Raw genomic sequence first — 25026 nt, 5'->3', positions numbered from 1 at the left:
ACTACAGATTATTAAAATAATTTAATGTAGTTATCGCACTGAAATATGTACCCTTCAGCCTGGAAGTGAATGTAGCCTGTGCTCTAATAAAGAACAATTCTAAGAAAGCACCCCAAAGGGTTCTTGCCCGGGTCTAATTATAGGTGGTAAATTTGTTGCCTTCCAGAAAAAACCAAAGAAAAGCTTTTCACTGTCTTTTACCCAATACCAGTGATTAGTGAAGGTGTTCCAGAAGAAAGTAAATTCACCTTAATAGTTAGACGTAGTATGTAACTCAAGGATATTGCATATTGCCTTCAATAATCTCGCCGTTACTTGTGAAAGCTGATGCCAAGCCAAAGCTCTCCAGGGTTAACCAGAGGTGCTGGTTACTGCTGTGAACTGTCTTCCCACCTCAGCCCCTAGACTACTTTGAATTCAGTATTTCAGTAGCAATCATTTACACACATACAAGTGTCCTCAATAATGCCTGGAGGTCTGGAAGGTTTTTTCAGTGAGAGCTGTAGTAGCACGAATACCAAAATATGTTATGGAATGATAGAATTGTAGAATTCAGACTGTATGCTGCAGAGGAGGAAACCAAGGTCTAGAGATGTCCTGCTCCTCTCTTCTGGAACATGTGGGATTCTAGGTTAAAGCAAGAACATGTATGAGACTAATATGAAGCCAGGAACTGGGCAGGGCAGGCTTTTGCTGCATTTTCTTTTATACTCTATTTACTTTAAGGATAGTTGTCCTACAGTTATCCAAATTGATAAAAGCTTGTATTAAGCACGATGATTCATATTCAAGAGCGAGGCTTGGCTCTAGGAAAGAATTCTTCAAGGATACTTTGTCTAGTGGCAAAGTATGTCAGAGGCAGAACAAGTATTAAACAGCCATCGTGTAAAAGTTATTCAGAATGAGCAATGCCAGACTACTTTTAAGAAAAGCATTTTTGTTACAGGTAGCCGGGAATCTGCCTTTGTTTACGCCATCTCCTCAGCTGGAGTTGTATTTGCCATCACCAGGGCCTGTAGCCAAGGAGAATTAAAATCCTGTTCCTGTGACCCAAAGAAGAAGGGAACCGCCAAGGACAGCAAGGGCACTTTCGACTGGGGTGGCTGCAGTGATAACATTGACTATGGGATCAAGTTTGCCCGAGCCTTTGTGGACGCCAAGGAAAGGAAAGGAAAGGATGCCAGAGCCCTGATGAATCTTCACAACAACAGAGCCGGCAGGAAGGTATGGACTGCAAAAGTGCTCGTTTTGTAGACTGCATGGCCTTCTAAATCACTTAAGGCAAGCTTATCTTAAGCCTTCCTAGAGTGCTAAAATGCTATCATCACAACTTCCCACTGCCCCCCAGCCCAGAGCTGTTTGTTCTAAAGAATACCACCAACTGGGTTGAAATATCCCCACCTGCACTCCACCTTCCCTCCCACAGCTAAGCTGAAGGAGTCCACCCACTGCTTTTGGCATTGGGTACAGTCAAGTGCCTATGGTCTCTCTGGATACTGTATCATCTAGTCAGAAGATAGCATCTGTGGTTGAGGATAGGGCTGCATCCCACATACCAGTAGGACACTGAATGCTTGTATCTAAGGGGTATCAAGTCCCAGAACATCTTCTCTCAAACTTATCATGAAAGCAACTCACCAGGCATGGCCTGTTGGCTTCTTCTAGATTCAGGGAAGCTCTTTTCAGAACCAGAAGCTGCTTCCACTCTGAAAAGCCCCACCTTGGGCTTTTAAGGGGTTTCTGGTACTGGATGAGTAAGTGGACTAGGGGACGACATGCCCCAAAGAGGCACACTGGCCCCTTAACCTCTAGTCCTGACTAAGCTCTTGGGCTGTGGGTACCTGGTCAATATTCATTCCCTAACTCCCATTTGTTAGATGAGGAAATAGACCCTCCAGTGCTCAAGGTCACATGGAGAATCAGAAGAAAAGCCAGGACTAGAATTCAGGTTTCAACTCCCAGCCCCTATATGGGGTGGTTTGGCCTAGGATTAAACCATTTCAATGCCAGTGTTCAGATCCACTGATGAGCCATGTCTTTGGGCATGGTGGCTTGACCAGAATAACTAGAGAATCTGAATGCTGCACATTAGGCCTTTGTGTAAGAAGCATAAACTGGCTGGCTAATCAAACATTCAGTCAGAACCATTCTAAAATAATCTAACTGCCAATGAGAAGAGATAAGTATAATTTGTCTTTTATCACCACAAAATAAATATGTGCTTGACAGTAATATATAAAGAAAGATCAGCATAAAATTGAAAAGTCCCCAGGGGGGCTTTAATAGGAAAAAAGAATAGAAAAGAATGCAGATCTGTTTGGATGAAAACCCTTTTACTAGGCTCACACAGGGAACAGATCTCATTTAAAGGAATTTGGAAGGAAAGAAGTCTTGCTTAGCACATGGAATAAGATGAGTGTGACCTGAGCAATTTACAAATAGTACCTTTCTTGAACTTGGAAAATCAACATTCCTAATTTTCACAAATTTATGAACTTATAGTGACTACTGCCAAGAATATAGACTACGGTTGTGCAATCTTACAACTGTGGTAATTACTGTTTGTGCAATGGTTTAGATAAGGAAAAATTTACATTGACCTTTGTTTTGACATTGATACCATATGTATAGGTTATAAAGTGTGGTGTCTTTGATAGGAGGATGCTGCTTAATTATTCAAGCACAGTATATAGTTGGATCTCTCAGACTATTTGTACAGATAAGAGCATACGGTCATACACTGCATCCAAAATAACGTTGACTCATCAAAATAAATGTTAATTTTGCTTAATAGATCATTAGATATTGAATGTTTCTACTCTTCAAGACAATAGATCTTAGCTATTATATTGAAGGCTCCGAATAAACATGATTCTTAATGTAAATTACATGATTCCTCACTGTGTAGAGGTGAACAGCTGTCAGGCCTCAGATATTCTCCTGCCTACTCTGCAAAACTTAGGAGGCTACTTTTGATTGGAATAAAAGTGCACACACTGACTTTTTAAAATGTGGCTTTAATTAATGGTGGGTGGGCAGACTTTTTCAAGGAGATGCATGATGTCAGTGAATATGAACTTTAATGAGAGTAAATGTATTGAGATAAACATGCGTCTCTAATTCTCTTCTTGCGGTCATTAGACCCCCAGTCTCTACTCCCCCTTCGTACCAGCAGAAGGTCTGTGGAATCAAAATGAGAACAGGCTGGGCTTGAGTTTGAAGGCAGGCCTCCTGAGCTAAGCCTCCGACTGGCCTAGCTCTAGAAAACCCCAGCCTCCAAGGCTGAGAGCCACATCAGTTCATTGTTTTTCTTCTTTGTGCTTTTCAGTATTTCCCAAATTGTCCACTACGAACATCTTCTACTTCTTTAAATGGGGGGATGGGGTGGGGTGGGGAGCAAGGGACAGGGCCAATACATTTGAAAAGAAAAGCCATCTATTCCAAGATTGCTCTGCTTAGCCAACGCTACAAATCAGAATTCAACACTGCCATTCACAACAGGCCTTAACTTTCCCCTAATATTTGAACAGTTTAATTCTTTTATTATAGCAGCTGGTTAGAGCACCCTCATGTGTCTCTGTACTGTAATATCATTTTAGATCTTCTATGCTGTTATATCACTTTATTTTAATCACAGCTTCAACAGAATTTGTAATGATGCTTCTTTCCTTCATGTTTTCTTGGAACTCATCTTAAGTCTAGTTTTCTGCCTCTAAATAGGACTATTAATAAGTCTTGAAAAGATAAATCTACCTTGTTCAAAACAAACATTTTATCGAAAAAGACAGTCCATAGCTTCTCTTAGCAGTTCTTTTTAGATCTAAAGAAGCCATACTATGAAAACTTCTAAATTATATTTTAAGTTAGGTTAAGGTAAATTTCAGATGAAAGTTACTTGGTTGATAGTCACCATTTGTTTCCTTTCAGGATCTTGAAAACAGCTTTAAATTAGTCCACTCTTTCTACATGAAATGATCACAACTCCTTTTACCTTTCCTAAGAGAATCTATCTCAAAATATTCCATGTACCCAATCAAATACTGCCATTCAATCAAGACATTTCCATAATAAGAATAAGAGGAATTCCATAAAAATACTTTTCCCCGAAAGTATTTCTTACCATAGTGAAGACGGAACAAGGGATGTGAAGCGAGACCTACCTTCGTTTTAACCCTGCAATACTGGTGGCTTAGATCACTGAATTCAGGCTCTTTCAGATGTAAAGGGGATTACGTAGTGCTATGGAAAGACAAGGGTAAAGTGAATAGCACAGAACCTGGCAAGTAGTAGGTGCTCAGTAAAAGCTAGTCTCCCCTTCCCCCTTTAGTGACGTGAAGGTTATCTGTAACTCAGGGTACAGAATCAGGCACAAATCCAGTTTGAACTAGTACTTAGGATTCAATCTGATCTCTCCACGTACCCATAGACTCATCTTCGGGACAGTCTAACATACTAATAAAAAATAGGCATACGGCATTAGCTAATGTACAAAAGACCGTCAAAATCCTTTGTAATTTGATCTTCTAAAAAACCCCTATTGGAATAAAAAACAGTATTAGTATTTCTATTTTTCAGATGATGAAACTGGGCCTCAGAGGGATCAAGTGACTAACACATAGGGTCATACAATCGTGAAGTGCTGGGCTTGGGGGCTCAAACCCATTGCTTTCATCTTTTTGTCCTTATCTACCTTTCCATGTTGTCTCTGTTGAGAATTTCTGAGAAAGATAAACACACAGCATTTCTGTACTGAAAAAAACAAAACAAAACAAAAAACAGCAGCAGCAGCAGTCCTTGGAAGGTAGTTTACTGGTGATATTTTTTTCCTCTTTGTGTGTGTCTTTAATTTTACAAGTTTCCTAAACAGAATATGTATTATTTCTTAATAAAAGGGAAAACCTTGTTTAAATATCAAAAACATAACTTCTAGTCACCATGAACATGCCCAAAGCTTATTTGGTGGATTTCCAAAATTTCAAATCAAGGCACTGCAAGTTCTAGAGCACTGTTTCTATGTGCTATTGGACTAAATTTGGGAAAAGCACTGTTTCTGGTACTGTCATATGTAGAAAAGAATAAGACAAAATCCTGACCATAAGAAACTAAATTTTAATCAGGGAGACAAGTGAAATACAATTGCGAGGCAAGCTCTGTGCTAGATGGTATAATAGAAAAATCACCCAAAGGGCCAGTTGGTTGAGGAGAGAAAGGTTGTGTCATAAAAGAGCTGGGTGTTGAAGCTGGAGATAAAGGTTTCCTATGGCTGAGATAGGGAAAATGCTTTCCAGGATGAAGGGACTCCAGACAAAGATAGGAGAGTAGAAAGAACATCAAAGTTGAAGAATGACAAGGGTACTAGGGTAGAGCTCATGACTGAGAATTAATAGGAGCTGAGGCTGCAAATTTGAGTTTCGGCCAGATCTGGAGAGCCTCAAAGGCCATGCTGAGATATTTGGGTGCTGCTGTGAAGCAATGGGAAGGTACTGAACAATGCAGGAGATGTTAAATACTGAAGTTCCAGTTTTATGTACTGTTAATTTCTCTAGAGTCCACTTTAAAAGAATGATAGATTTCAAAGTTCAAATCTTCTGTAATAGGTTTGAATGAATGACTTTAAAAAATAGACTCACTAGGAAACTTATGAGAAATTTCTACCTCCCTGAATTTTATTTTCAGCCTTACCTATACATATAAGGACTGATACAGACAGTAAGCTACCTGATGGATAGTAATAAAAAATTAGCATATGGCAGCTGTGTTGCTATTTATATTTTTAACATAGTGTTTACATTGTTATTGGCTCATTAGGGGTTCTTAGCTATTGACATCATGTTGACTGAGGCAACATGGAGGCTGGGGCTCTGGACACTGGTTCTAATACTTGAGCATGACCTTGGACAAGTTACCTAATAAGGATTGCTACAGAAAATAAAATATATACACATAAGCACCAGGTTTTAAGCAAGCCTAGGAGGTAGGTACCATTACTATCCGTATTTTCCATATGAAGAGACTAAAGTCTATATAATAAGGTGTCCGGAATTAGGAAACAAGTTGAATTTATTTCCTAGCTGAAATTCAAACTTAACTTAGCCTCCTGTATTTTACATTTATATATATTTAGATACCCTGTTTTTGTTTTTTTTTTTCTTGTGGTACACGGGCCTCTCACTGTTGCGGCCTCTCCCGTTGCGGAGCACAGGCTCCGGACATGCAAGGTCAGCCGCCATGGCTCACGGGCCCAGCCACTCCACGGCATGTGGGATCTTCCCGGACCGGGGCACGAACCCACGTCCCCTGCATCAGCAGGCGGACTCTCAACCACTGCGCCACCAGGGAAGCCCATCCTGTATTTTATATGTGAGAAGTTTGGAGGGCAAAGGAGCCAGAGTTTCTAGTTCTGTGCTCTGCCCAATCCAGCACCCCTCAAGGTCAGTGCTGTGGAGCACCGGGCCTGCCCCTGAGCTCGGCCCACTGAGGCGCCAGCACAAAGCAGATACTTCCAAGTTCTGACTACAGGAAATACCTCCAAAGTCAACACAAATGGATAGTGTACAAGATGTAAGCATAGCCTTACAGGCAAGTAAATCTTGGGCCTAATAAAGACTTCCAAGAATAGATCCTATGATGCCACTTAAGATAAATAATACATAACGGGTCTGAACCAAGAGAACTAGGTGTGATGAAAAAGAAATCACTCTCGAAAAGTAAGGAATATCAACAGAAAAGAAAGTAATAAAACTGAACTGAATTACAGAGCCAGACTGCTTTAACCTCCTGTATATCCTCATCTTCCTTTCAATAATGTTGAGCATCTTTTCGAAGCACAACTTTCACTTAGTACAGATTTATGTTCTGACTGGCCTTCTCTGTTCATAAAATTAAACGCAGTCTGAAAAATTAGATCAGTTCTGCCAGCCTCACCTCTCTCTTGTTGGGCCCAAAGATAGAATGTTTTTGATACTGTCAATCTTTTACCATGTATGAATCAAAAACTAACCAGAATTAAAGTCCCAAAGCAGAGAAAACTGTTAACAAAATTGTTACAGTTCCAGGTAAAGTTCTATTATTCATAGAAAATGTTTTTTAGACTGGCCTCATTAGTCAATAAGAATCATTATATATATGGTTAGTCAACAGTAATGTTCTTGAATTCCACAAATAAGTTCCACACCTTATATTTCCTAGCTAAGCCCACCCACAGTCACTGTTTTTAAACAATAACAGTGCTCAAGAAATCACAATGTCGTATTTAAGTTAATAAATGATTGCATAAGCAAATCAACTGCACAGTTTGCTAATAAATAGTCCTTGTTTTCCTAGTTCCAGAGCATGTATGTTTGAAAGATGTTGGTCTGGTTTTCAGTAACTCTTATTAGAGATGTGGACCTGTCAAAGGGATTTAATTGTTAATAAATGTACTTGGCTTTAAGCCAGCATCTGAAAATTAAATAATATGTTTTTAATGTATGCTTCCCTCAGGAAAACTGATATAAGACCAGAAATATGGTAGTTGCTTTGTGGCATACACCCAACTAAAAAGTGAAGTACTAACACTTCTTCAAATGCTCAAGTTAAACTAAATACTTTAGTTGAAACATAGCATATAAAGACCTAAAATAAATTCTAAGCAGGATTTCTAAAGCAAGGTCAGTAGTTAAGTTTGCATAGATTTCACATGGTATAAGGTGGATTGCCCTTTTTCTGATAGGGAGAGAATCAGTATAGCAGGACACAGGGGTCATAAACTTAGCAAAATGCAGGTACTTACAAAAAAATTTCTCATGATCTGCAAAGAAGTCTTATAAAGACATCCTGGTGTTGCTTGGGCTCCGTCTCCAAAAAGCCTGAGTTAAGAGACTAAAATTTCACTCTCCTTGGGAAAAGTTTGTCTTATTAAAACTGTCAAAATAATTCTTTGTGGACTAATTTGATGTGCAAACACTGAATGTAAAAACTTTTGTAGAACCCATCCACTGAAACCAGAGACCATGAACCCCCAGGAGTTCATGAGAAGGCTGGCAGAGTGATTTAAGGTGTCAACCTGGTGTCAGACAGGCTTGGGGTATATCCTGCCTCAGCTACATTGCCTGTGAGACCTAGGGCAAGGTCCTCAGGGTCTAGGTATCTCAATATCCTCATCTGTAAAATGGGGATGAAAATAGTATATGCCTTATATGCTTGTGTGGATTAAATAAAAGTGCTTAAATCAAGTGCTCAGCATGGCTTAACATATGGTAAGATCCTAATGAATGCTATGCCTTGTTATTATGCTCTGAGCTTTAGTTGGGATAAATATAAAATAGAATTGTTCTAGCTTGCACAATGCATGTATTTCCTTCTTCCATGCCCCCCCTTTTTGTAAAAAAAAAACAGTCAGACTTTTGTTTCTGTGGTATAGAATATTAATATTTATAAGTTTCTTAAATTCTAAGAGCAGAAAATAGCCTCTGCAGACCTGAAGGCTTAAAGTGCTCAAAATCAAAGATTTAAGGGCCATCAAAAATCTACTAAGATTTTAGTACTGACAGAATGATGAGCTTACTGAAGATTTTTTATTGAGAAAAGCTATATATTAAGCTAAAAATGGTTTCTATGAGGCTAAATGCCAAAAGAGTACTCCTGTCCTTAGCAGTCACATTTATTCATCGTTTTAAAAGTAGTGGACTTCCCTGGTGGCACAGTGGTTAAGAATCCGTCTGCCAATGCAGGGAACCTGGCTTCAACCCCTGGTCTGGGAAGATCCCACATGCCACGGAGCAACTAAGCCCGTGCGCCACAACTACTGAGCCTGCACTCTAGAACCCGTGCTCCACAAGAGAAGCCACTGCAATAAGAAGCCCGCGTATACTGCAACGAAGAGTAGCTCTCACTCACCACAACTAGAGAAAGCCTGTGAGCAGCAACAAAGACCCAACACCGCCAAAAATAAATTAAATAAATAATTTAAAAAATAAAAGTAGTCATGTCAAATGAGCAAAGGTTTAGTGATGAGATGTCACAGAATAAACACTGGTGGGATTAAGCAAATAGTGAGGGAAAGTGGTTGATGAGGAATTGCACTGGGCGCCTGGGGGATATAAAAAGCCAGGAGGGCTGTGAGAATTTACAAAGAGGGGCCTAAGAAGTAGGTTGAAAATGGAACCTTGACAGCAGTCCACATCAAGAATCAAAGAAGGAAGTGGTCCCAGAGACCCTTTAGAAAAGATTCGAGACAAAGTGGGAAACAGGACCTAAATGTGTCATGGGCTGAGGCCTGTTTCTGGAAGAAGCTTTCAGCATCACACATTGGAGAGAGACAGCAAGTCACTGTAATCGATTCTTTTTCGAGTTCTTTCTGTTACAAAAAACAATACTCATACAAACAAAAGTAACAAGCTGAGCAGTGCAGAAATGTGTCTCATAAAATGAGAACATTTCCTCCCCTCACAATCCTTGTCTCCTTCCAGAACATTTCAAAGTGCAATCGGACTCAAGGCTGTGGACAGAACATATACAATTTCACCTCTTCCTTCCTCCCTCAGACCTCATTAAAGTTATAGTAATGGAATAAAAATGGCTTAAATCAGGAATAAAGAGAACAGTCAAAGAAATGAGAGAACTCAACAAATTTCTGGAAAGTGGAAAGGGAATGAAGAAATCGTAACATAAAGCAGGATGGAGAAGCCTCAGCCTAGAAGAATAAAAGCAGATGAGGGGGGAAAAAACAAAAGCAGATGAGGAATGTGGAAACCGAGATACCCTGAGAAAATTTCAGATACAAATGAGCACTGGAGAGAAGCATAGAGCTGAAAATTGGGATTAACTGAAAAACCCATTGGTGGCATAAAGAACCCCATCCCCTCCCCTTCACCCCCAAGCAGAACTCCTGCAAGTCTAGTGTTGAACCTTCTAGGCTTTCTGCAGTTAGAGTCTCCAGAACAGCCAGTGTCCTACCTACTCACTAGAAAGCAAACCTCTGGTCCACAAGCCCCACCATATAACCAGAGTACCTAAATACTTTTTTATGACTTCACTCTTAAATATGAAGAGACTGTCCAAGAATTACCATATATTTGATTAAATTCAGAAGCATAAAAGAAAGCAAACAAACAAAAAAGTAAGTCAGGCAGGGATGAGAGGAAAATTTTTTAAAAGCCAAGAAGATCCAAGAAGATATTAATATCCATGAACAACAAGAATGGATGCTTTGAAAAAGTGACAATTAGAGAACAACAGAGAACTTGGAAGAGAACACCAAAGAAATCTCCCAGAAAGTAAAACAAAAAGCCCAAAGGACAAATGGAGAAACATAAACATCACCTCTCTTTCCCACTTGAGTTTGAAACCAACTAAAAAATGAACAAGGGATGTAGATAGAAGGAGTAACAGCGTCTGTTGCAGGACTGAAAAAAAGGCTGCACTGGAGGGTGCAGTTTTGAAGCTTCGACTCCACCGGGAGCTGGGCAGACTTACTCACCCCATCCCAGGCTGCGCACCGGGGCCCTGCAGGGAGCCCCTTGCTGAAGGGCAGGAGCTGATCATAACTTGTTTGCTCCACAGGCTGGCAGATGCCAAAAGAGAAGGAACCCAGGCACACAAGCCCTGCTCCTTCTTCTAAACTCACCAGTTGGATAAGTCAGTTGTCCTACCCTGGGGAGAAATGAGTAAGAGGATGGAGAGAGCCAGGAGTGTTAGTCTAACGGAATTTATTCCTCAAGAAGCCAGGAAGAAAGTATTAAACTATAAAAGAGAAAATATGAGACATGGAGGATTGAGTCAGAAGGTTCAGCAACTTGACTAATTAGAATTCCGTAAAGAGACTAAAAAAGTGTGTGTGGGGGGAGGGGGGTGGAATATTAAGAGAAAACTCTCAGTGCTGAAGTTTCTAGATCGAAAGGGCCCACTGAGGGCTGAGCAGGACTAATTTTTTAAAAATCCTAAATATATCATTGTGATATTTCAGAACACCAAGGATAAGGGAAGGTTTCTAGAACCTTTCATGTGGGGGGTAGGGGCGGGAAAGTGAAATGAAAACAATAATCAGTTGCCAGAGAATCAGCCAGACATCAGACTTCCCATCTATAACACTAGAGGCCAAAGCCTGTGGAGCAATAACTTCAGTTTTGAGGGAAAATTATTTTCAACCCAGAATTTTATAACCAGCTAAACTATTAGCCAAGTGTGAAGGCTGAATAAAGACACCTTAACACACAAGATTCAGAAAATGCATCCCCCATGTGCCTTGAAGGAGTTACTCAAGAAGGGGCTGCAGCAAAGAGAAGGAATGAACCAAAAAAAGAGAAAACATGGCATCTGGCAGAGCAGAGTGTCCACCTAGGAGGGCATGATCCCAGCTGTGTCCAGATGGGACTAAGAAGATGCAGGACCATGGAACCCGCAGGAAACGAGGGGAAGTAATGGAACAGGTGGAATGAGCCTGAGAGTGGAAGACATTAGGTTACAGTAAACACACTTGGTAGCAAGTAAAGTGAAAAAAGCCAAACTTCACTCCAGCAACGTTCTTCTTCAGCACAGAGGCAATGCTTTGGATCAGAGATTATAAAATGCAGTCCTTGGTTATGCGGTTAACTGTTTGACATCCATATTTACTGTCTTGAGTTTTTAGATTCAACATCTAGATATACCATGGGAGACTTAACTATTGTTACAGAACTTTAATGCTCTCATCTTTGTCACCACAAAAGGACAAGCCCTGTACTTAATAAATAAATGAATTTATTAATTTATAAATGAATAAAATCAATGTCATGAAAGACAAAGAAAGGCTGAGAAGCTGTTCCAGACTATAAGAGACATGACAACTAAGTGCAACATGTGATCCTGGGCTGGATCCTGGACCAGAGAAAACAACAACTCTTAGAAGGAGGAGGAGGAGGAGGAGGAGAGGAAGGATGAGAACGAGGAGGAGCGAGCTGCGGTGGGGTGAGGAGCGAGCTGCGGGGAGGGAGGAGCGAGCTGCGGGGGTGAGGAGCGAGCTGCGGGGGTGAGGAGCGAGCTGCGGGGGGGAGGAGCGAGCTGCGGGGGGGGGAGGGGCTGGAGCAGACATTATTGGGACAACTGGCAAAATTTGAAGAAGGTATGTAGATTATAGTATTGTACCAAAGATGTTAAATTTCCTGATTTTGATAATAGTACTGTGGTATTTCAGGGTTAAGAGATGCCATGTCTACAATTTACTCTCAAACATAAGAAATTTATGTATCTAGACTATTTTCTCTCTGTGCACGTGTATGTGTGTGTGTGTGTGTGTGTGTGTGGAAAATGACAAACCAAATAGGGCAAAATATTTAGTAATTGGCAAATCTGAGTGAAGAGTTCATTGTACTATTCTTGCAACATTTCTGTAAGTTTGAAATCATTTCAAAACAAAAAGTAAAAACAGCAAAATCTATTAGTAATCCTAAAAAAAGAAAGAAAAGGACAGGCCCTGCTGACAGAGACTGGGAAGAAGAAGGGGAGGAGGAAGGAAGCGCTGCGAATATCCTCATCTCATAAGAAAGAGCACCAGTAACTTCTGGAACTGGAAGAGGTGTAAGGGTGCTCCTTGAAGTTGGAGAGATCATCAGAACCAACCGTTACAGAACCATGTTGGGAGCTGGGGTGAGGGAAATGAGGTGTGAATTAAGTTCTCACCCCCCATAAGAGGAAGTCTATCAGGAACTATCTAATATTGACCCATACGTAAATAGAGTGACTGGCAGAGCTGCCGGACTCAGCGGCGCCAACCGTGCGTGGCGCCCCTCTCCAGAGGGCTCCATTCACTGCACTGTCACTGTAGATTTGTTTAGTTATGAAGAGAATTTTCTGGTGGATGTCCGTATAGTATCTGGAGGATGGGATGTCTTTCTGTTTCTCACAAAGCTGGCGGTCAGCTAGCACAGAACTGGTCGTATAGACATTTGGGGAACCACCACAAGGGCAGAATGCATTAAAAGTGACCACTCTGGGGTTGTGCCGTGCAGACCGGGAGGGGAGATAAGAGGAGAGGGTACAGCACAGGGCTATTGCTTTTCACTGTCTTTTCTGGACTATTTGATTTTTTTAAATCATGCACACACAGTTCTTTAATTTTAAAATTTGAAAGTAATAATTAAAAACAAACAAACAGGGGCTTCCGTGGTGGCGCAGTGGTTGGGAGTCCGCCTGCCGATGCAGGGGACCCGGGTTCGTGCCCCGGTCCAGGAGGATCCCACATGCCGCGGAGCGGCTGGGCCCGTGAGCCATGGCCGCTGGGCCTGCGCGTCCGGAGCCTGTGCTCCGCAACGGGAGAGGCCACAACAGTGAGAGGCTCGCGTACCGCAAAAAAAAAAAAAAAAAAAAAAAAAGAAAAAAGAAAAAAAACAAACAAACACAAAAAAGCCCCAGACTGGCAATGCCTGGGATGTATGTCTCCAGGTCGCCCCCCCACGCCGCTTCGTTCGCTTATTTCCTTTAAGGTGCAAATAAAAGGTCTGAAGCCTCTCCATCAGCGGCCTTCGGGGGAAGCCCACCATTCCCTCAGCCAGCGCCTCCCGAGACCCCAGGGGAGCGTCCCTCCGGGCAGGACCCTCCACCGCAACCTCTCTGAGAGCGCTTGGCTTTTACTCCACTGGTCGCCATCTTTCGTGCCCTCCAAAGCAGCACTAGCGCAAACTGCTGCTTGTGGGAAATTTTCAGAACATTTTGGAGACATAGGGTAGGACACAACTTCTAATTCAGTCATCAGATATCCCAGTTCCTAGGACCTAAGTCCTGAGACCGACGCCTCCACGAGAATTTCTCACCTGCTCTGGCCCTCCGTGGGCCCCGGACTCTGGCCGTGGTGCGCAGGCTCCTTTTCCTCCTCCGCTGCTTTCCCGGGTGTGGACTTGATTCTCAATCTGGCTGGGTATTAGAAGCACCTGAGACCGGAAGTACCATCAAGGCTGGGCCCCACCCCCAGGGCACGTTCTGGTATATTCAGCTCCGGGAGAGGCCAGGGTCTCTGTGACCGAAAGGGTCCCCAGGTGATTTTAATGTGTATCCAGAAGGAGAATCACTGCTCCGCTCTCTCTAGGTGCCAGAAAACAATCCCCAAATTCGTGGGGGGGGGGTTGTTTTTTTAACTCTTCCCAGATCAAGCAGCCCCTCAAACGGCAGCCAGATTGTAAATGAACATTCTTTGCCTTCCTTCTTCTCTGTGTATGCACACATACGCAGGCCTTTAAAAAGTGGATCATACCACATATACTCTTCTGCATTTTGCTTTTCATCTGACATCCTTTTATATTGTAAGAATGATCTACATCATTAATCAAAGACCACATCGTATTCCTTTATTAAGCACATACCATAATTTGCTTAACCCTTGTCCTGTTGATGTCATTTGGTTTTTTCCTAATATTTTGCTATTGCTAATTATGCTGCAGTGAACATCCATGTGGGTATGCATCCTTCAAAACTTGTGCTGATATTTCCAGAGTGTAATCGCAAGGTCAGAGGATACCGTACCTTCTCACCAACAGTTTGTTATAGCATCTCCTTTCCATACTCTTACCAACACCAAATATTATCAAATTATCAATCTTTTTACTATTTGCTAACCTGCTAGGCAAAGAAAAAAAGGTGTTACATTGCTTCAGTTTGCATTTCTCTGACTACTAGTGAAGTTGAATATCTTTTTGTCTCTTTGTTAGTACTTCGTATTTCTCTTGTGAATGGCCTGTTTCATAGATTTTTGATGACAATTAGTTTGGAAGATGCAATGTAATTCCTCCCCATATCTCTCCCTACTTCTTTTCTGCCCCATTATAATAGGTCTCTAATATTATTCATTTAATTCTTGATTTATTCAAAAGGATAGAAGGAAGCAGAGTATGCACAATTCAAAAGTTGAGAAAAACACAGTGCAATTTATATGAAGATTTTAAATGTGTTTTCAGAAAGAGCATAGATCTGGGAGTGAGACATATCTGATTCACATCCTAGTCTGCCTCTGTCTAGCTGGGTGACTCTGGGGAATTTTACTTTCCTCACTGATCCTGGGTTTCATGGGAAAAATAATCCACTTTGCCTAATCATGGTAATTAGGTAAGACAGACAATGGGCGGAGCCTGGCACATAGTGCAGTACTCAATATGTGGTGCATATTATTATAACGCTATTACAACATTTGAATATTGGAATTCTTCCAGACTAGGCAACCTTATCGTGAGCTTCTCCATCCCATTTCTTACTCTTACCTCAACTACTGTCTAAGTCAGCCCGCCTAGCCTTAGGTCCCTTCCCTCTGCCTCGCTGATGGAGTGGGGTATTGCCCTCTTCAAGGTTAAGGGTTTGAATTTCAAGTCTGCAAACCTGGGATATAGAAGAGGTAGAGGTAGCACCCAGGTGTGATTGAGCACTTCTCGGACTGTGTGTTAGGAACGGGGCCTGGAGATGCAAGCAAACCAGTACCAGAGGAGGTGTCTCACTTTCCCCCTTGGTTAATTGTCAAGCCCGTGATTAATCCACAATCAAGAACTGACCTAGAGTCTGTCGTACAGAGTGAAGTAAGTCAGAAAGAGAAAAACAAATACTATATGCTAACACATATATATGGAATCTAAAACAAACAAACAAAATGGTTCTGAAGAACCTAGGGGCAGGACAGGAATAAAGACGCAGACGTAGAGAATGGACTTGAGGACACGGGGAGGGGGAAGGGTAAGCTGGGATGAAGTGAGAGAGTGGCATGGACTAATATATACACTACCAAATGTAAAATAGATAGCTAGTGGGAAGCAGCCACATAGCACAGGGAGATCAGCTCGGTGCTTTGTGACTACCTAGAGGGGTGGGATGGGGAGGGTGGGAGGGAGACGCAAGAGGGAGGGGATATGGGGATATATGTATACGTATAGCTGATTCACTTTGTTATAAAGCAGAAACTAACACACCATTGTAAAGCAATTATACTCCAATAAAGATGTTAAAAAAAAAACAAAAAAAGAACTGACCATGGTTCCAGTGGAAATACTTTCGGTTATAAGTAACAGACCCCGGGGACACTAAATAATGAGGAAAACTTAATATCTTGGATCATGAGAAGTCTGGAGGCAGGGCAGGGCCACAGTGGGTTCATTCAAGCAGTTCAGCAACACCCTCCAGAACCCAGTTCTTCCTGTCCTTCCAGACTGCTGTCTGAAGCTTGTTGCTTGTCCTGCATTGGCTGCCTCATGTCCCAAGGGGGCTGCTGCAGAAAGCTGCATCCAGAGACAGAGAAAAGGACTTTCTCCCCTTTTAAAGAGTGAAGAAACCTTTCTTACAAGCTTCCCAACAGATTATTCCTAACATCATATTGGCCCAAATGGAATCACCACATGCCCTCTGCTGAAAAAAATCAGTGGCAATTAGTATTATTGATTTGGGCTGCTCCGGGTCAGAGAGAAGCCGGGCCACTTCTGAAGCACGTGGCTGCCCAACACCTGAACAGAAGTTAGCAAGGAAGAGGGACGTGGCTGCTGCCACTTAACAGTGAATGATGATGATGATGAACAGGGTGTACGACTGCCACGGCTGTGCGTATTTATAAGGACTCACAAGGTGTATTTTAAATTAATATGCAAACCCTTAAGTTAATCAAATAATTAATATGCAAACCCTCCATTTGCATATTTTAAATTAATATGCAAACCCTTCAGTAACTAAGTTCGAACTTTGCAACCTGGAAACCTAGTATTACAAAGAAAGAGAAGTAATATTTCCTGTTATTTTTAAATCTACGAGTATTACTTATGAGTAAATAACCCAGCTTTTAAACGAATAAGCTTTGAAGAATGAGCATTCATAGTCAATTCCCAAGCACTTGGCATGGAGTGAGCTCTGCGTGGCTCCATCGAGATCTTAGGATAGAGGGCTCCCAGACAGGTGACCCAAATGGGGCAGACTGGGGGAGCCAAGACAGCCCTCCTAGGGGTGTTTCTCTGGCAGAGGCCTGCTGTCCAAGTCACCCAGTGAGCCTCATACCAAACAGCTGGAATATAAAGATGGGGGGCAGGGTGGGGGCCATATGGGGAGTGTAGTTCCAGAAAAGGAGTTCATTCTAAGAAGTCCTTTAAAGATGCCCAGATCCCTGGGACCTGGGAGACCGAACTAATGCCATTTCTCCTGCTTCCTTCTCTGTCCCTCCCTCCAAAGCTGGCTCATCCTGAAGAGGACAGATTTCAAATGTAACAGGGCACAGTCTTCCATGGGGGGCAAAGCATGAAACCTGTGGTGCCAAGGCCTGAGCTGGGAAGGGGATGAGTGAATGCACAACTGTGGAGCCACCATGCTGTCTTGGCTCCTTTTAGGATGCTTTTGTGGGCCTGACCTTCTGGAGTGATGAACATTTCTGCACACGTAGTCCTATTGATACGATAGTCTTGTTCAGAAACTGAGTCTGTGGAAGAAGAAACACCAGGGCAGAGTTACCTGGGGTGAGGCTCCGGGGAGGGAGAGGCAGCCTGGAACATTGGTTTCTGTGGAGTGGGATGGAGGGTGAGCTAGGGTGCTGCAGGGAGCTCCCCCTGAGCTGCGTTCTGGAGCCACCCGCCCGTACCCCATACCTAGACCAATTATACCAGAACCTCAGGGAGTGGGCTGAGCAAGCTTCCAACTGCCACCTCCAAGTTCTTAGAAATAGGTCTCTCAATGCGTTACCCTAAGAATTTTGTTCCTAGTACCACCTTGAATAATGTCATCAAGGGGTTCCATTCCCCTTCTGCCTATGCCCCCCACCCTAGATACCCTCTGTCTTGGACATGCAAATGGAGAGGATGGGGACCCTCAAAAGGCAGGTTTCTCCTCTTCTGCTCCATGACTGAGCTGAGGACCAAAGGCTCAGACTTGAGATCTCCAAAGCCCGTCTCTCCCACTGCCTTTCTGAGTGTCACTGTGCTTTCGGTATCTGATGAGGGAGCCCCGAATCAGCCCACTTGCCTCTGCTTCCTCTCTACGAAAGAACAGAGCGAGCCCAGCCCTGTCTGCTAAGCTGAATAACTTGGGCAAAGTTGAGTGATCGTCTCCCAAATTTAATGTCACCCTGAGGGTCACCAACTGACTTTCCAGTGTACCCTGACCCTGTCCTATACCAGCTGTGTAACCTTGGACAAGTGTTTAACCTCTGTAAGTCTTGCTCCTCAATCACTGCAAAATAAATACTGTAGCACAGGATTGTTGTGAAGATCAGGGTCATCAAGATAGAGTTCAGAAAGCGTTATCACAATGCCCAGAACATGGAAAGCACCTCAGAAATAGGAACCATCACTATTATTGTCTTATTGAAAGAAAACGGGCTTAGCGATTACTTTAATTTGAGTAATAGTATACATTTCCAATATACTGATAGTAAAGCTATATTTTTTTAGAAAATACTCTAATTCATTCCCTCATTCTTCAAGCCGGCCCCATACCCCAGTAAATTCAAATTAGTGGGGCTTTTGTTATCCCCCTGGGGAAGCTCGTTCGCAGTCAGGCGCTGCCCCCCGCCACCTGCTGCAGTGTGGTATGGCTGAAGAGACCAGCAAATGACCCCAACATCTCCCAGTCCTGAGCCCCAGGATCCTGGGTCTTTGGTCACTTCTTTTTTTGTCCCTTTTTAAAAAAATTTATTTGATTGAAGTATAGTTGATTTGCAATGTTGTGTTAATTTCTACTGTGCAGCAAAGTGATTGAGTTATACATATATATACATTCTTTTTCATATCCTTCACATGTACGCGCTGGAGTCCGCCTCCACTGAACTTGCTCGTCTTCTCCCACAGGCTGTAAAGCGGTTCTTGAAACAGGAGTGCAAGTGTCATGGCGTGAGCGGCTCATGTACCTTGAGGACCTGCTGGCTGGCCATGGCCGACTTCAGAAAAACGGGTGATTATCTCTGGAGGAAGTACAACGGAGCCATCCAAGTTGTCATGAACCAGGATGGCACTGGTTTCACTGTGGCTAACAAGAGGTTTAAAAAGCCGACGAAAAATGACCTCGTGTATTTTGAGAATTCTCCAGACTACTGTATCCGGGACCGAGATGCAGGTAAGTTCAAAACACTTTATTCACAGCACCTAATTCTTCCAACAATCAGCACTCTGCAATTTAAATGCAGAGTTAAAATTTAAGTGCAAAGTTCTGTATTTTCCGCCTGCCAATCCTATAAGCGCAGTCTGCTGCCTTCAGGTTCAAAGCTCAGGTTCTTCATAATTCATATTTAAAGTGCATAGAGAGCTCTCCTAAGCACCTGGAGAAACCGGTTGATAAGGTGCAGATTCTGGAGAAATGGGAACCCAACAAGAATACACATGGCAAAAAGTCAAAGTATGAAGGTTAGCAAAATTCTTCAGCCTGGACAGAACTCTAATCAGTGGGTGAATGTCCATATGTATAGAAACACGGCATCTTTCCTGTGATCCTGAGGCTGAGAGGAGGGCAGCTTTGCGGTGTATCTGCTGCCCCTTTAAATCCCACCTCTGTCACTGTGGAGGGGGTCCCAGGGATTTACAGTTCGCCTGTTCTGGAATCCTCCATGCTTCACACACCCTTGCTCTTTCCACAATGCTCAGAAAGTTGCCAAATACTTGAAAGCAAGAATTCATCCCCACTGGCTCAGCTGTCGGTGAGCAGTGGAAGAGGACTGCGTAAGAGGCAGTTGGTTTATTAAAGCCACACCCTTCCCTTGACGACGGCACCTTCTCTGTCCTGAACTCACTCAAAGAGCAGCTCCGTCAGCCTTAACACAGCTGTTGCCACCTGTGGGTTTTATACGTGTGCTTTCCTCCACCTCTTGCCCCTCCCGGTCAGCACTGAACTCCTTGCTTAGCACAGTCCATGCAAAGACTCTGGTACAAAATAAGAATGAGTACAAGTCTCAGTGGAGAGGAGGTGATGGAGAGCCCACAGCCAACTTGGCTGAAGCCAACTTTTCAGACTTAGTAGAAAGCAAGGGAATTCATTACCAGGAAAAACATCCTCGAATTCAAATTCTGAGTTTGTTTTTCATTCCAAAGTAATTGCAAAGGAAACAGTAAAACAGTGCAGACGTCAGCAGCTCCTATCACAGGTCTGACCAAGAGGCATGATTACCAGGGAATGTCACAAGAAGTCCAAAGCCTCTTCTTTGTCCCCGAGTGGTTGGATTTCCTTCATGGTTTGATGAGCTGGTTCTTTGCAGCACTGGGGCAAGTTTGTACATGCAGCCTCTGGATTAATAACTGCTGAGCGAAAGGGCCAGATGCTGTGCCCTGCTGCATTCCTCACATGCTTTGCGACCTCTAACAAGTCATCCTACCTGTCAGGCCAAAGTTTCGCCGAATCCCCAAGAAACCTGTGCGTTGGTACAGGAGGGTCCCAGAGGTCTGGGTCCCTCTCTGCCATTAACTAGCTGCTTAACCTCAGGCTCCTCAGATGGGCATGGGGCTGATGACATCAGGATCATTTTAGGAACTATGTACTGACTCCTGTGGGCCAGGTACTGGGCTAAGACCATTGCACACATGGTCTTATTCAATCCTTAGAGCCTCCCTATGACATCAGAGCATTGGAACTGATTACTGGGGAAAAAAAAAAAGGACTAAGAAGAGGGTGGCTCCTGGTTGATCAACACCAACCAAGAACCACATTCACATCTTATTTTTTGAGATCAGATAAGCACCGTGGATATCATCATCCCTACTGTACAGATGAGAAAAGTGAATGACCAGCTCAAGATCTCATTGGTCTTGGAGGGGACGGATGTCCAGCTATCTGACCCCACAGCCTGTGCTCCTAACCCTAACACTGTAACTTGTCCTTACCTTTCTCCCAGGGCCCGTATTATGTGAAAGGCCTGGTGAAGCAGAAACCTCATTTTAAACATAAGAGGACCTGCTTCCTCGGGACATCTTTTCTGGTTTTTTGGATTGAAGCAGTTTGTACAGTGAAGTAAATGGTTATGCTTGATGAACATTTAACTGCTTCATAGATAGTCATTGAAATAAAGACCTTACTGTCTCTTCCCCACAGAGGAGATTTGGAATCAAACCCCTGCTGCGTCTTCAGGTTACTAAGTTATTCCTGTACACTTTGCTTTTTCTACTCCCTGTATTAGAACACAATTCTGTTTCTCGATCCTAAAATAGCAGACACACCTGCAGCACGTGCCATGTGTTAGGGCTTGATCTACATTCTCTCATTGAGTGAGGTGGGTATGTTATTATCCCACTTCATGGGAGGGGCAACTGAGGCTCTGACAGGCAGGCTATGGATTTTGCCTAAGGACTCTTGATGGGCATGAGGCAGAGCAGGGACTTGAGCCCGAGTCTCCGCACGCTTGTACCCATTTTACTCTGCCTCCCAGTGCACCAGCCACTGGGCACACTGCTGCAGATGCAGGCTTTCTGAGGGAGGCTATATAATTTACCCCCTCTCCTCATTTATTTCTGCTCTATTTTAGGCTTAGTTTAGCTTCTCTGATTTAAAAAGTTGTGAATTGGGTTCTGGGTTGGTGTTGATTAACCAGGAGCCACCTTACTATTTTTTAAGTAGCCAGTTCCATTGTTTTAGATCAGATTTCCACTAAGATTCCTAGGTTAGTCATAAATTGTCTGAACTACACTCAATGCCTTTATTTTTCTGCCTAGAAAAATGCCAGAGTCATCCATGAAAACTAGCAATATTTCTTTTGCATTCTGTTGACCATCGGATGATTATTTTAGTGAAAATATGATTCAGGGCGTTTGATATCATGTAGAGAAAAGTTTGGATTGCTGACAGTATTTTTTTCATCGTTCATATTTGGACAAATAACACATACAAATAGCACACTATGAGATGCAGATTCTCCCTGAGACAGCCTCCTTCAACCCGCATAGCTGCCAAGGGCCTTGTGCTGGTCTGTGTAAAGACGAGGCTTTCTCCTGGCCACTTTCTACTGGAAATTTCTGTATTATGCAGTCTAGCAAGTCAGTCAGAGTGTGTGGTTCGGAATCTTCCTGGAGTAGCTCATAACTTCTGACTGTAGAGGCAGGGAGATGTGACAGAGTCTGAGACCTGTGAGAAGGGGAGATTCCAGAGCCCAGCTCAGTGGCATTCCTTCTCCGGGCTCTGCGCCCTTGTTTGGGTCAGTGCTAACATCCTCTGGTGTATGTTGAATAAGCACTCACAGTTAACGAGTCAGGACATCACTGAGGGAGTCTCTCCCCTCACTAGGATCACACGACACCAGGAAGGACCTGTTTTCTGGTAAATGGAACATGTTCAAGATGGGTTACCATCAGAGGTATCCAGGCTCTAAGATAAGTCAGAAGTTTGCAGTAAAATTTAAATCAAATAACATATATATATACATATATATATGTTCACTTGCTCTATTAAAATCGATATTAACTTTTCCCTAGATTACACCTCAAACTACCCACTCGGCTGTGTTGCGGTTATTTTGTTTTCTCTTGCTTTTTTTATAAAAAAATATCATGCACATTTAATATTCAACTGATTGGGCACCTTCTCCTTGTCAGCACTTGGAAAAGCAATGATGGTGAGCAGGTTGAATATTGTCAAGTAATAGATATTCGGAATTGGCAGACTTTAGTCTTGCTAGTCAGCACCTGCTGCCTGTTCAAATTCGCTCATAATCTGACTGAAGTGAGCTGGCTTGTTTGTCATTTCGGTTTGTGGAGTGGATAAAGTCTGCAGGTCTAGTCCACTATTTTCCAAAGTGAGGGCCTCTTCAGAGACCTATTGAATCAGAATCTCAGGAAAACCCCTGAAATTCTGTATGCTTTTCAAACTCAAGCACGTCAAAATTTGAAAAATCCATGATTTAGGTAGTCCATGGTTCCTGATTTTCCTATAAGTATTAGGTAAGAAGAAATCCAGAGAGATTTTTTTTTAAATACCTGATCTCTTATAAAGGAAAGAAAGCTTTTTTATTTGAGGAGCTCTAAATAAATGTCATTCAAAAATATCCCTGCCCTGACTTACCCAGTGTAAGAGGGTGTCCTTTCACATTAAGGCCCTGCATTTTCTGGAACCCTCTTTTACTGGGAATAGCACACTGAAATGATCTCGGCCATCAAAGCTTCCATTGGAATTAGCTTGACAGAGATCAGCAAGTCAGCCCTTTAGTGAAGTCCTGAAATAGTGGTACCAGGACTAGTGAATTTTGGTGAGAATTATAGAAGGGTGAGTCAAGACCCTAGGGTATTCCTGGGTGAGGACAGACCCAGACCTCAGGTGAGGAAAGGTGATGGGAGCTTTGGGTGAATTCCTACTGAGAATCAGGCCGTGGGCTACAAGCTTTATGTGTATTTTCTCTGAATCTTCACAGCTGTTACCTCCATTTACAGAGAAGGAAACTGAGCCTCTGAAAAGTTAACTTGCCCAAGATTTCATGGCCTGTAAGTGATAAACAAAACAAAATAAATAAAGTCAAAACCAAAATCTATACTTTTCTCACTTTACTTCCTGAAATTTGATGGTAGTGACTGGGGGGCTGTGTAATAAAGAGGCAGCACGAGGACACAGTACATAATGGGATGAGGTGCCCACAAAGCAGGGAGGTGGAGAGACTTCACCCATGTCTAGCTCAGGTTGCCTAGAAGCCCCTTTCAATGACAAGCCCTTCCAGAGTGTTAATATCTTCAGTTGCTCCTAAGAAATGATAAGCTCAAAACCTGATTAAGGAAGATTGTCTTATGGCAACAATAATAACAAAAGACATTTTCTCCCAGTCTTCAGTTGAAGAAGGTGAGTGCTCTGATGTTCAACTATAAATACTCCCCAGAGATTTGGAGAGTAGGTACAGCCATGTGATGCTGTGCATGTGACATTTTGCAGGCCAAACTAGAGGGCAGACCTAGGAACTGGGCTTTCTGGGAAGGGTGGCTCTGTGGTTATCTTCTCTGGTTATTGCCCCAGACATCTGTAAATCAAAGAAACCCTTAAGTTGGAGATAGGTGCATCGCTAACTAAGGAATGCTGCTGTCCTCTCCAGGGAAGCGTCTGCACCTAATCACAGGCCACTTTCACTGGTTATTTTGTAAAAACCCTGACCTGGGCCAGAGGTCACCCTGCGGTCTCTTCTCCCACTGTAGAAAACAAGCAACCCTCCGCCTCTTGTCCAGTCAAGTACAAAAAGCAAATGGAGTTCAACAGTTGTTTAACTTGTTGCTGAAAACCTGATACAGGTTTCCCTCACTGTCTGGAAGTAGAGCCTTCCCATGGAACCTTTCGTAAGCCGAAATGGTATAAAGAGAATAAGCAATTACCTTAGGATACATCTTGCTAACAGATGCACAAGATAAATTGAGATAAAGCACAAATCCTCACAGATTCCTTTCAAAGTGATGGCGCCCTGATGTTGAGATGCTGTGTGGGTCCTGGGGAGCTTGATGGGGGGGGTAACCCCTGCTGCTCAGGTGTGCGCTGCCTCTCTAACAGCTTGCTGCAAAAACAAACGCTGAGCGCTCTTTTCACTTTTCGCCTTGTTTTGTAAAAGCGAAAATCCACTCGAAGTGAACGTTCTCACCATCGGGGGTTACCTGTACCTGGTTGAGATCTGCAGGCTGTGAACGATGTAAGACCTCCCTCGGTATCACGGTTTTTTCCACATTAATCATCTTTAGCAAACAGCTCAGTACCCATGGGAACACACAACTCCAACCACGGCTTACAGAGTCTGGTGTTCTAGACCTGCCCTGTGGTGTGGTCTGGTTTGCAGAACCTCTGAATGCTGTGCTTGTGACCTGATGAAAAACAAGGGAACACCATGTCAGCCAATAGCAGTGGGTGGACCTTGTTTTTTTGTTTGTTTGTTTGTTTGTTTTAACATCTTTATTGGAGTATAATTGCTTTACAATGATGTGTTATTTTCTGCTTTATAACAAAGTGGATCAGTTATACATATACATATGTTCCCATATCTCTTACCTCTTGCATCTCCCTCCCTCCCACCCTTCCTATCCCACCCCTCTAGGTGGTCACAAAGCACAGAGCTGATCTCCCTGTGCCATACGGCTGCTTCCCACTAGCTATCTATTTTACGTTTGGTAGTGTATATATGTCCATGCCACTCTC

At 42.9% G+C, this 25026-nt stretch overlaps 1 protein-coding gene across 1 annotated transcript in view; it reads left to right on the top strand.

The window, feature by feature from the left end:
• WNT2 (Wnt family member 2) overlaps positions 1 to 25026 on the top strand; it is a gene marked incomplete at both ends in the record, with an annotated part of 44363 nt that overhangs the window by 6775 nt on the left and 12562 nt on the right. Inside the window, 2 exons of the mRNA XM_079710885.1 lie at positions 947 to 1224; positions 18747 to 19011. Coding sequence (XP_079567011.1) covers positions 947 to 1224; positions 18747 to 19011 — 543 coding nt within the window. The remainder of the gene's footprint in view (positions 1 to 946; positions 1225 to 18746; positions 19012 to 25026) is intronic.

This window comes from Hyperoodon ampullatus (assembly GCF_949752795.1).
Source record: "Hyperoodon ampullatus genome assembly, chromosome: 9".
Lineage (NCBI taxonomy): Eukaryota > Metazoa > Chordata > Mammalia > Artiodactyla > Ziphiidae > Hyperoodon > Hyperoodon ampullatus.
This window is presented reverse-complemented; position numbering and strand designations above follow the sequence as displayed.